The 12,714-nt window shown below is 39.0% G+C and overlaps 1 protein-coding gene across 2 annotated transcripts in view; it reads right to left on the bottom strand.

The window, feature by feature from the left end:
• The window catches only part of esyt2b (extended synaptotagmin-like protein 2b), a 193,338-nt gene that overhangs the window by 53,240 nt on the left and 127,384 nt on the right, over positions 1 to 12,714 (bottom strand). For both annotated transcript variants that reach the window (XM_072254027.1, XM_072254028.1), the window contains exon 7: positions 7,596 to 7,651. In XM_072254027.1, the coding sequence (XP_072110128.1) occupies positions 7,596 to 7,651 (56 nt within the window). The remainder of the gene's footprint in view (positions 1 to 7,595; positions 7,652 to 12,714) is intronic.

The raw sequence follows: 12,714 nt of genomic DNA, 5'->3' as shown, positions 1-12,714 counted from the left end.
AAATTTCCACCTGGTTGTCCTGGCCAAATGGTATTATACGTCACATAACCTTGGTCTCTGCCCATATAATTAGAATGTACATTCTAGAAGAGATACTGATCAATTTAGTTAGACTGATCCACTGCAAAATAAATGATATAAACACACCTCTATCTTTCATATATTTGCAATCAATCTGCTGTAAGGACGGCTACAGGACATTAATTCCATCAAGCTCATCTACAAAGGGGTGCTATTACAAGAAAGCAGCATCCATCATCAAGGACCCACACCACCCAGGCCGTGCTCTCTTCTCGCTGCTGCTATCAGGAAGGTGATGCAGGGGCCTTAGGTCCCACACCACTGGGTTCAGGAACAGTTATTGCCCTTCAACCATCACACTCCTGAACTACTGTGGATAACTTCACTCACCCCAACACCAAACTGATTCCACTCACTTTCAAAGATTCTACAACTCATGTTCTCATTATTTACTTACTATTTCCTTTTTTTTTGCCTTTGTATAATCTGTCTTCTTTTGCACATTGGTTATTTGCCAGTGCTTGCGTTTAGCTTTCTATTGATTGATTCTGTGTTTTTTTTGTACTACTGTGAATGCATGCCTGCAAGAAAATGAATCTATGGTGATATGTACACTCCTCGATAATAAGTTTACTTTGAACTTTAATTACCAAAAAAAAAAAACAAGCTAACAGTAAGATGCAACATAAATTGAAATGTTTAGTACCCAGCTAATTCAGTTGGTTTTTAAATCAGATAGCATTAACATACCCCTATCTGGTCAATCATCCTGAAAATGAGCAATCCAAAAACGCACATTCTTTCTACCTCAAAAAACACCAAAGATTTATCTTTAATGTTTATTTTTAAAAGCAAAAATGTAGACATTTAAGGGAGGGGGATGGAAAAAATGCTGTTAAGTATTAATTCCAGATCCTGGCAAGTGAACAATGCTAACAAATTCAAAAAGCAATGGATTGATACATCAATGTAAGTTCCTTCTTATAATACTAACATCCCATATCTGTAGAATATCAATGTAGTAAAATCAATGAAGACATGTGACAACACCAATGTTGCCCAACTTTGTAGGCAATTTGTGCGCAATTCTGGGAATAAAATAGTTTGGCTTATTGTGCAGATTCAGTTCTTTGTGCTTTACAAAATTAAACTAAATGCCAACTACCAAGGGAGATTCCGACCTCTAATTGGTACTAACCCATGATGTTGTATAGCATATTTTAGGCTGCAACCAGATATCATGAATTTCCTAAGGATTTGGAGGCAGTGCCATCCTACCTGCATTCTACCGCAGGTTCAGTACCCCTTACCTGAAATGCTTGGGGCTGGAAGTGTTTCAGATTTTGGAATATATAATGATGTAGCTTGGGATCGACGTCATTTCCAACTCTGAATTTGTGTGCTACTGGTAAGCAGTCTTTGTTGTACACTTGTTGATCACATATATGTACTGATGTAGTGATTCAGCATGTTAAATTTTCATCAGCAATGATCTTGGCAAACTCATGGATTAATTTCTCTGCTGCTTCGTGATCAGCAGACGCTTTATCACCACAAATCTTTAAAAATTTAATGCTGTGCATTAATGTTTTGCAACCTTCCTGCCGAATATTACAATTACCCTCAATTTTCAATTTGTCGTGATAGATCTTTGCTTGTTTCATGTCCATTAAGTGGCATATGTTCACTCCAGTGCTGATGAATCCACTCTTTCAATACACGACTAAGATCTTTATTTTTCACTTTTCTATTTTTCATTAACTTCTGTTCATTGCATATGTGAGGTCACTTCACAGAACTGTCTGTGGTGCACAGAGACCTGTGTATCACCTGGGAACCTACCCAGTACCTTGTGGAATTTTCCATTTATGCCATATGACAGATTTCGGAGGTTTTCTGATTTTGGAATTTTGGATAAGGGGTTCTCAATCTGTAGTACATTTTTATATGTGGGCTTAGAAGAGAAATAGGTTGGTCATGGCTTGTCTAAGACTATTTTGTTTTAATTTCACCAGACCAGAAGTAAAGTGAGACCTTCCACAGATTGTCCAGCAGAGGGCAATAGAGACTAAATATGCTGTTTCTCCCTCAACCTATTCTTCACCAGAATGAGTATTTTATCGATTCTGTAACTATTGAAAGATACTTTAAAAACTGAAGGCAGTAGTCAATTATTATTCTACCACACCCATTTCTTCAGGTATAAAGGCACAGAGTGGTAATAACTTACAACTATTTGAGTGGGTTCTTTAAGGTTAAGGTTGTTTAAAAAAGCGAGACAGCTGAACACAGTTCTAAATCAACATTTCCAATCATTTCCATTGCGTGACAATGCTGTTTGCAGCAGAGTCTGTCTCATGGGAATAAACTACTCTGAAAATGAAATTATTGTTAAAAGCTTGTGCGAGGTAAATTAGCCAAGGATGAGTAAGGACTTTTGAGTCAATATTTGAGGAATAATTCCACATTGATTCACAATCACTCAAAGTATACATCACCATCAAGTGTACAGTACTGTAGCAGTGCAGTTGATAGCATTGGCAATTTGGTAGCCATAACACAACGTTAAGGAAAGCCAAAGCATAAGCACTCTGAGAAGCAGATGAACTGTCAAACTACAATTGAAAGGATTAACAAAAAATATTATATATAACTGAAAAATAAAAAGGAGGAAAATATGTGCTGCAAAGTTCTAGCTGCCTTATGGTTGAGAAGAAGAAATTTAGGAAGGATTTTGGCTACTTCAAAACTGGGTGCATCAAAACCAGGCTTCATTTTTCAGGTCCTGGGTCTTGGCTCAAAACGTCAACTATTTATTCATTTCCATAGATGCTGAGCTCCTCCAGCACCATGTGTTACTCTGGATTTTTGGCATTTGCAGTTCCCTTGTGTTTATGTTTCACTTTTCTGGTAACTGTTGAAATGGAAACCATATGGTAACCCTAACATTGCCAAAACCATTACCTTAGGAAGTACTACATATATTTTGCAGTATTCTGCATGTATTAATACATGCTCTTCTTTGAGCTTCACTGAATTAAGCATACATTTGCAAGCATTACATATCTGTATGATACCGCATCACAACTACTTCTTACTGATGACTTCATTGAAACACAGGCAGATCATTCAACTGTTTAGTAGTTCATTTGGATCATAGATTACATCTAGTTTTGAAGCAGCCATTTATTAAAAAATTCAAAGTAAATTTATTATTAAAGTATATGCATGTCACCAAAAACAACCCTGAGATGTATTTTCTTGCAGGCATACTCAATAAATCCGGAATAGAATAATAACCATAACAGAATCAATGAAAGACTGCACCAACTTCGGCATTCAATCAGTATGTAAAAGACATAAACTTGCAAATACAAAAATAAATAATAAATAAACAAATAAGCTATAAATTTTGAGAAGGTGAAGAGCCCTTGAAAGTGAGTCCATAGGTTGTGGGAAGTCAAGTTGAGTTAAGTTATCCACTTTGGTTATAACCCTGCAGATAATATTTTTGTTCAGTATCTCAGTTGTGCTATTTTTTCCAATTCCACTTAATGCTTTAGCCTCTTTAACACCATAATATGGCTAAAAGTTTGTTGATTGATGCATACTTTGGATTTGTTCAAATAAAATGGAGGAAAATATGTGCTGCAAGTTTCTCGATAATGCCTTATGGTTGAGGAGAAGCAGTTGAGGAAGGATCAATATAAAACTGCTTTCAGTTTATTAATGAAAACTCCTTATGATCAACCTAACTTTGACCCATGTTGCACAATACCCATAGTTAGCAATAACCTACTCATCTTAGCCTTGAAATTTAAATTGACCCAGCAACCACTATAGATTTCCAATGCCCATTGCGTAAAAAATTCGTAATCAACCCAGCTCGCTAATTTTCCTTCTGGATGAATGCACCAGTATTTGTCCCAGCAGTAAGCAAAATAATCAGGACGTGGCAGGTTAGATAACTAGGGCCTGGGGGGTGGAATGCACTTGGCTGGTCAAAGGGTTCAGAATCAAGACCTTGATAAAGAATGTGGGAGACTTTGCCTCGTGAAGCATAAAGCACATGCAGCTAAATTGACAGGCTTGAAAGAAACAAGAAAAACTGCAGTCACATGTACACATTGATATAATAGCAGGATGTGCATTTATATCTGATAGATTTGTAGAACTGTAGCATTATTAGTGATAAAGAACGTGTGTTGTGATCTTAGGGTGTGGCTGTAAGTGCTGCATATTTTCCTTACCCAAGCACTTTCTCTTTGCACAAACTGAAAAAACTGGTTATATTCTGGCATCCTGTATCTTGTGAATTACTAATAGTGAGGAAGCTATATGAGCAGGACATCTGGAACACCTGAAGCCATTTTGGCTTCAACACAAGAATAACCTGATCCTTTTCCATTTTAAATCTCTTCTGTGTGCAATTTTTTTCATTTGGAGGAATGGGTGAAAGGAAGTGTAGTTTATATGATCACAGAAACACACAGCAAATTCCCATGCAGAAAATACACATACATACATGTCTGTCACACCCATAAAAACCTTCCATGCAAGTCTCCTCCCAGCTTTTTCCTAAATATATACTGGTATAATCTATCACCTATTGAACAAGGCTTTTTGTGCAAGAAAGATTTTTTTTTCCTGAGTTTGCTTCTGATATTCCATACAACCATGTATTTACTCTTTAAGGAACATGTCAAAAATTGATTCTGTTCAGTATCACATTTGATGTGCACAGTGGAGGTAGAGGGGACAAGTGCTTACAACAATGATCTGACACAATTATGACAGTACATGCAGAAAATACAAAAGAGAAAAGATGTCAAAAATGACAAACTTCAGTCAAATCTTCCACAGTATAGAACTGAATTCAGGGAAACAAAGTAAGCAACCAAGGCTCTCCTTGTGGTCAAATTCCACCCTCTTAATGCTCCTATGGTAAACTAGAAAATCCAACATTAAACAGAACTATTTAATGATTTTGTGTTTCATAAATTAATGTTTTCTGAAAAGATGTTTATTTTTATTTGTACATTAAAAGTAGTGGATTTTGTCAAAAATATGATTCTTTGGATAAATTAAGAGTTTAGAAACTTAGCTTGTTATAAAGACAGAAAAGATAATCGAGGAATTTTCCTCAACCTACATGAGGCGTGCCATTTTATTACTTTAATAGTATTTAATATTTAGCATACTACAATATTATCATTGTGATTAATTAGACAACCTACAACTAATTTTGAAATTTATTTTTCAAATTGATCAAATGCGTAATAAACAGACCAGTGAACAAAACAGTCTTGGATTGAAAACAGCATTTATTCCAATCCAATGTTACCAAATAATTACTTCAAGCAGGGAGCACATCAAGAAAATTCTAACTAAAAGGTTAACAAAACTTGCATCTTAATGCAGAAATATTGCCATTCTTCCCCAAAATTACTACACAACTGCTTGGCAATCAGACATTACACTTGTAATAATTAATATTCTTAGTATGGATATCATGAACAATTCTAATCTTATTCAATTCCTCAAAGGACTATGACTAAGAAGGCTGTAGATGACATGAAATTAGGAGATGTTGTTGATAGCGAAGAAGGTTATCGTGGATTATAATGGGCGTCTTAATTATTTTGTGAAGTGGGGCAAGGAGTGGACTTCAGTACAGGGAAGTATGAGAGGATGTATCTTGGAACAACAAACCAGCATAGGACTTATACTATGAATGGTAGGGCACCAAGGAGTGTAGTGTAACAGAGGGACTTGGGAGTACAAGTGCATAGTTTGTTGTAAGAGGCATTACAGGTTGACAGAGTGGTGACAAAAGCATTTAATAACATGATGATCTTCTCCAATCAGGGTACCAAATGCAGGCATTGGGACACTAAATCGCAGTTGGTAGAAGTAGTTAGTGAGGCTGCACTTGGAGTACTGTGTACAGTTTTGATCACCCTGTTACAGGAAAATTGTGGTTGAACTGGAAAGAATGCAGAAAAGGATGTTGCCAGGTCTAGAGGGTCCAAGTTATAGGAGGAAGTTGGCCAGGCTAGATCTTTATTCCTTGGAATGTAGGAGAATGAGGGGTGACCTCACAGAAATGTTTAAGATTATGAGATTTATGGAGAAGGAGGAAAGTAACAGTCTTTTCCCCAGGGTAAGGGAGGCCAAAACTAAGGGCAGAGATTTAGGATGAGAGGGAAAAGATTTAAAAGGGATGAGGGACAACTTCTTCATGTAGAGGGTGGGGGATATATGGAACGAGTTGCCAGGGGAAGTGATAGAAGTACTTGGACAGGTACGGGAGATTTCTGCCAAACGTGGGAAATTAGATTAGATTACGAGGATACACAGTCCTCTTTTATTGTCATTTAGTAATGCATGCATTAAGAAATGATACAATGTTTCTCCAGAATGATATCACAGAAACACATGACAAACTAACTGACTAAATTGCAATTAGCTGAATGGATATCGTGGTCAGCATTGATTCACCAGGCTGTAAGGCCAGTATCTGTGTTGCATTGTTCTATGTCTCTAATCAGAATTATTATACCTCACATTGTGACTTGCTAACAGGTAAAATATAGAATTCTTGAACAGTTATTTTTGCTTGGGAAGGCACTTGGTATTGAGGACCTTACAGCAATGGACTGCAATTAATAGCTACACTCAGGCATTGCTGTGGATCAACAGCCTGCATGCCTAGTGAACTGCCTGTGTGGCAATGTATATACTACAGTTTACATATGTGAAATAGGTGATACATACAAGATTATTACTGATTATTACTAGTCTCCCATACAATGGTGGTGGAGAGCTGCCATTTTAATCCACTGCTGTTTGTGTACAGAAGGTACTTTCATCATGTAGTTGCAGTGAGCTCCAGGGTTTTCACCCAATAATGTAGAAAGACGTCTTCACTCCAGAGCGGTGCAAAATTAAGCACCATAAACATTGGAAAATATTAAGTAACACAGGAAAATTTCAGAGAAACTCAAGACGAGCAGTCAATGAGAATTCAGGCAAGCTTCATCGGCATGACTTAGGGCAAATTAGGTAAGTTTAGGAGAAAGAACAAAAACAAATGGAAGAGTGACAGAAAGGTGCTGTGGAGCAAACACGCCACCATGGATGAGATAAATGGCCTGGTCCATTCTGTACTTGAGTTCTATGTGACAGATAATATGCACAGAGCCTAATTACCCTTTCAATCTAAACTGATAGCACACTGCAAAGAAACAAAGTTTCAAGAAATGCCGACCTCTGCCTCCGCAGATGCTGCCTGACCTGTAGCAGTTTATTGTTTTTGTACCATCAGAGATTTATTCTCATATAGACATACAGTATATTTCCATTATTAATATCCAAAATCTCTGGAAGGTGCTCAAAGTTTCAATGCTCCAGCTGTTCTGTACTTTTTCTCCTACATGCAATTCAAGATTAATTGTAAAACACTATTACAGCTAATAAAGTGACCTCAGAGCTTGTCAGGTTTAAATTTATAAGCTGGCCCAACAAGACAGTGTTGAAGCCTGAGGAAATACCTCAAAGGGTTCTGCACTTACTTCAAGCCAGGGACATCCAGAAGATTTGTTAGTCCTGTCCAGTTAATGGCAAGTAACTGTTAATTAAAAACAGGAAAAATTATTCTCAGTGTGCAACTTTGAAAAAAATGCTCAGCTTGCAAAGATTGATTAAAAGTAGGCCTTGAACTTATACCAGAAGATAATTCATTTCTTTTCCATTTTATTCAAGGTATTTTATGTATTTATTTCAAAATAAATGAAAGGATTTTCAGAAATAAAGTAACATTTAATTTACAAACTAAGAAAGGCTCCAAAGGCCAGAAGGGCCTATTTTGTGCTGCATCTCAACAAAAGAAAATTTAAAAATTTTTTGAGCTGCTTAAAAATCATTTGCACCAAAAGATGAATTAAACATTTAAATGACTTTTCTCTATATGTCATTTTGAGTTCACTGGTATGGCTGCTTTCAAAAATGCTTTAATCATCATAATGCATGCTGATAAACACTGAAGGATGAGTTACTCTGATGCATGAATTGCACATTTATCGAGCAAAAAAATTGATCCCTGAAAAGTAAAGGCAACTATAGACAGGCTGCAATTTAAGTTCTTGACAACGAGACATTGGCTACTGAAAATGAAATTATGCAAAGATTTCAGCCTAGAAATTACATGGCACCTCCAGGAGTATATCAATCGGCTTTGAGGAGCCACCTTTTTGTTATGGGCCCTCTTACTGAATGTACTTTCATATGCTGCATATTACAAAGAGTGAAAAGAAAAATAGCAGGTATGCCGCGCAGTGGGTCCGGCTCATGCTATAGCAGAGTAAAGAGACACCCAATAGTAGGTGAGACAAGTACTATTGGTGGAAAAGGTTGGGAATATTATGTTGGTGCCGGAAACTTGGCAACATTCGCAGGCTGTCCCCAGCACAATCCCTGGACTGTGTTCGTCATTGATGCAAACAACACACTTTACTGTATGTTTTGATGCGCATGTGACAAGTTAATCTTTAATCATATCAGAGGGTCAGTGGATAGGCAAGAATCACGAGCTAGTTAGACGAGACGGGAGGGAAGGAAAGGGGGAGGGAGTGAAGTGGTGAACTTATCCAACTTATCTTTCAAAAAGCACGACTTCAGAGCTATTAAAAACTTCAGAGATTGCTGGAAAACAGGTGTGCCCCAGAATATCATTACTGTACCTAATTTGCTTGGCAGTGCTCCAAAATATTTCCAGTGTGCTGCAATTCAACCCTGAAATGAGCATAACTGTAATACACTGCAGAAGTAAGCATATTGTGTAAGCAGTGCACTAAATCTGAGTTTCTACACCAAGTACTTTGTAAAATAATCACATGTGGAAAGAGTGTGGCCAGATGAAGATAAAAAGATTAGGAAGTGAGTAAGATTAAGAAATAAAGTCAGGGGTAATTGGAAACTCAGGGTCATTCCTGACGTGTTTTGCAAAATGATCACCCAGTCTGCATTTGGTTTCTTGCATGCAGGGAAAACCACACTGGGACCACCAAATAAAACTAACTTCAATTAAAACTGCAAGTCCATGTGAACTAATGCCTCACCTGAACAGACGCCAGACAAACAGATGCTGGTTGACCTTCTGACTATCTTCAGCATTTTCTATTTTATTTGAGATTTGCAGTGAAGCAAGAATAGACTAGTACAACATTGCTGGCCTATGACCTCAGGTCTACTTTTCTTGCATTAACTCTACTACTCTCTCACTCTCTCTCTCCTGACAGTGAATTAGAGTCACAGAAAAGTGCAAGCACAGAAACAGGCCCTTCTACCCATCTAGTCCATGCTGAAGCATTTAAACTGCCTGCTTCAATTGACCTGCACTGGGATCAAGCCCTACCATCCATGTACCTATCCAAACTTCTCTTAAACATTGAAATCAAGCTTGCAAGGTCCACTTGTGCTGGCAGCTTGTTCCACACTCTCATGACCCTCTGAGTGAAGAAATTTCCACTCATGTTCCCCTTAAGTTTTACACCTTTCACCCTTAAGCCATAACCTCTGTTGCAGTCCCACCTAAACTCAGCGGAAAAAAGCCCACTTGCATTTACCCTGTCTATACCCCTCATAATTTTGTATAACTCCATCAAGACTCCTCTCAATTTTCTACATTCCAGGGCATTAAGTCCTAACCTATTCAATCTTTCTTCATTACTCAGGTCCACCAGACCCAGCAACATCCTTGTAAATTTTCTCTCTACTTTCAATTTTATTTACAACTTTCCTGTAGGTAGGTGACCAAAACTTCAAATAAGGCCTCATTAATGACTTGTATAACTTCAACATAACATTGCATTTCCTGTACTCAATACTTTGATTTATGAAGGCCAATGTGCCAAAAGCTTTCTTTATGATGCTATCTACCTATGATGGCACATCAATGAATTATGGACCTTTATTCCCAATTTGTTCTACCACACTCCTCAGTGCCCTACTCTGTCTTACTGTGTAAGACCTACTCTGGTTGATCCTACTGAAGTGCAACACCTTGTACTTCTCTGCATTAAATTCTTCTGCCATTTTTCAGCCTATTTTTCCAGCTGGTCCCTCCGCAAGCCATGATAGCCTTCCTCACTGTCCACTACACCCTAAATCTTGATGTCATCTACAAATTTACTGATCCAGTTAACTACATTATCATCCAGATCATTGATATAGATGTCCAGATTGTTGATATAAATGACAAACAACAACATACTCAGCACCGATCCCTGCAGCTCTCCAGTAGTAACAGGCCTCCAATCAGAGAGGCAACCATCTACTACCACTATCAGGCTTCTCCCAAAAAGCCAATGTCTAATTCAATTTACTACCTCATCTTGAATGCCAAGTGACTGAACCTCTCTGACTAACCTTGCATGTGTGACGTTGTCAACTGCTAAGCAAAAGTCCACATAGACAACATCTACTGCCTTGCCTTCATCAACTTTCCTGATAACTTCCTCGAAAAATTACCAGGCATGAAGCGATGCTAACTATCCTTAATCAGTCCATGTCTATCCAAAAACTTACATATTCGGTCCCTCAGAATACCTTCCAATAACTTTCTTACCACTGATGTCAGGCTCACTGGCCTATAATTTCCTGGTTTTATCCTGCAATCCTCTGGTACCTCACCTGTTGTTAAGGATGATTTAAATATCTCTGCTAAGGCCCCGGCAATTTCTGTACTTGCCTCCCACAAGGTCCAAAGGAACACTTTGCCAGGCCCTGGGGATTTATCCATCCTAATTTGCCTCAGGACACCGAACACCTCCTCCTTTGTAATCTGAACAGGGTTCATGAAGTTGATGCCCCTTTGCCTCACTTCTATAGATTCTGGGTCCATCTTCTAACTAAATACAGATGCAAAAAATTTATTTGAGATCTCCCCGATCTCTTCTACCTCCACACATGGATTACCATTCTGATCTTCCAGTGTACCAACTTTGTCCCTCGCAATCCTTTTGCTCTTAAAGTATCTGTAGAATCCCTTCATTTTGTCTGCTATGGCAACCTCATGCTTTCTTTTAGCCCTCTGGATTTCTTAAGTGTTTTCTTGCATTTCTTACGCTCCACAAGCACCTAGTTTGTTCCTACCTGCCTATACCTGCTATGCATCTCCTTTTTTTTCTTAACCATGGCCTCAACAGCTCTTCAAAACCAAGATTCCCTATATTTACTTTGAAAGTAATGGCACTGCGATCACTAGATGCGGTGTTCCCCTACAGAAACTTCTGTCACCTCCTCTGTCTCATTCCCTAATAGGAGATCTTGTATCACACACTCTCCCTATTTGGGACTTCTATGTACTGATAGAGGAAACTTTTCTGAAGACATTTGACCAACTCTGTCCCATCTAATCTTTTTACACTTTGGGAGCCCAAGTCAAGATGTGGAAAGTTAAAATCACCTATGATCACAACTTTATGTTTCTTGCAACAGTCTGCGAGCTCTGCAAAATTGTTCCTCTAAATCCCTCGAATTGAGTGGTCTGTAATATAGCCCCATTAACGTGGTCAAACCTTTCTTATTTCTCAATTCAAGCCATAATGCCTCAAGACCAGTTCTCCAGTCTGTCTTGACCAAGCAACGTCATGACATTCTCCCTGCCTAGTAACGTCACCCCTCTTTCTTTGACCTTCAGCTTGTACAGGAGAGAGGATATAATTGATCAAAGTTACAACAGAAATAGTCACCCTGAAGTTGCAGGAGACTAGTAGCTGGGTGTCCGTCAGGAGAAATGGAAATAAGCAGCAAGAGCAGAACATCCCTGTGGCCATTCCACTCAAAAACAAGTATACCGCTTTGGATACTTTTGTGGGGGATGACCTCCTGGGGGAATACCACGGCGACTGGGTTACAGGCACTGAGCATGGGTCCGTGGTGCAGAAGGGCAAGAGAGAAGAAGGGAGCAGTAGTGTTAGGGGACTCGATAGTGAGGGGAACAGACAGAAGTCTTGGTGGACGTGAATGGGACACCCGGATGGTATGTTGCCTCCCAGGTGCCAGGGTCAGGGATGTCTCAGATCGCGTCCACAACATGTTGGCAAGGGAGGGGGAGCAGCCAGATGTCTTGGTACATATTGGTACCAATGACATAAGAAGGAAAAGCAATGAGGTCCTGAAAAGGGAATTTAGAGAGCTAGGTAGAAAGCTGAGAAACAGGACCTCCCAGGCAGTAATTTCTGGATTGCTGCCTGTGCCACACACCAGTTGAGGGTAGAAACAGGATTATTTGGCAGATAAATGTGGGGCTGAGAAGCTGGTGAAGGTGACAGGGCTTCAGGTTCTTGGATAATTGGGATCTCTTCTGGGGGAGGTATGATCTGTTCAAAAGTGACGGGTTGCACCTGAACCCGAGGGGGACCAATATTCTCGCAGGCAGGTTTGTTAGAGCTGTTGGGGAGGGTTTAAACTAACTTAGCAGTGGGGGTGAGAACCAGAATGAAGGGACTCAGGAAAGGACAGATGGTTAAAAAGTAAAGATAGCGTGCCGTCAGGTTGTCAGGAAGTGCAGGCAGGTGATGGGACTTAGTTGCAGCCAACAGGCTGAGTATCAAATCATTAGGGATGCAGAGTCAGAAAGGACAGCAAACATGGTACTCAAGGTGTTCTATCTAAATGCACATAGTATAA

The sequence above is a fragment of the Mobula birostris genome, chromosome 3 (genome assembly GCF_030028105.1).
Source record: "Mobula birostris isolate sMobBir1 chromosome 3, sMobBir1.hap1, whole genome shotgun sequence".
In the NCBI taxonomy this organism is placed as follows: Eukaryota; Metazoa; Chordata; class Chondrichthyes; order Myliobatiformes; family Myliobatidae; genus Mobula; species Mobula birostris.
The sequence above is the reverse complement of the archived record's forward strand: the minus strand, read 5'-3'. Positions and strand labels throughout refer to the sequence as shown.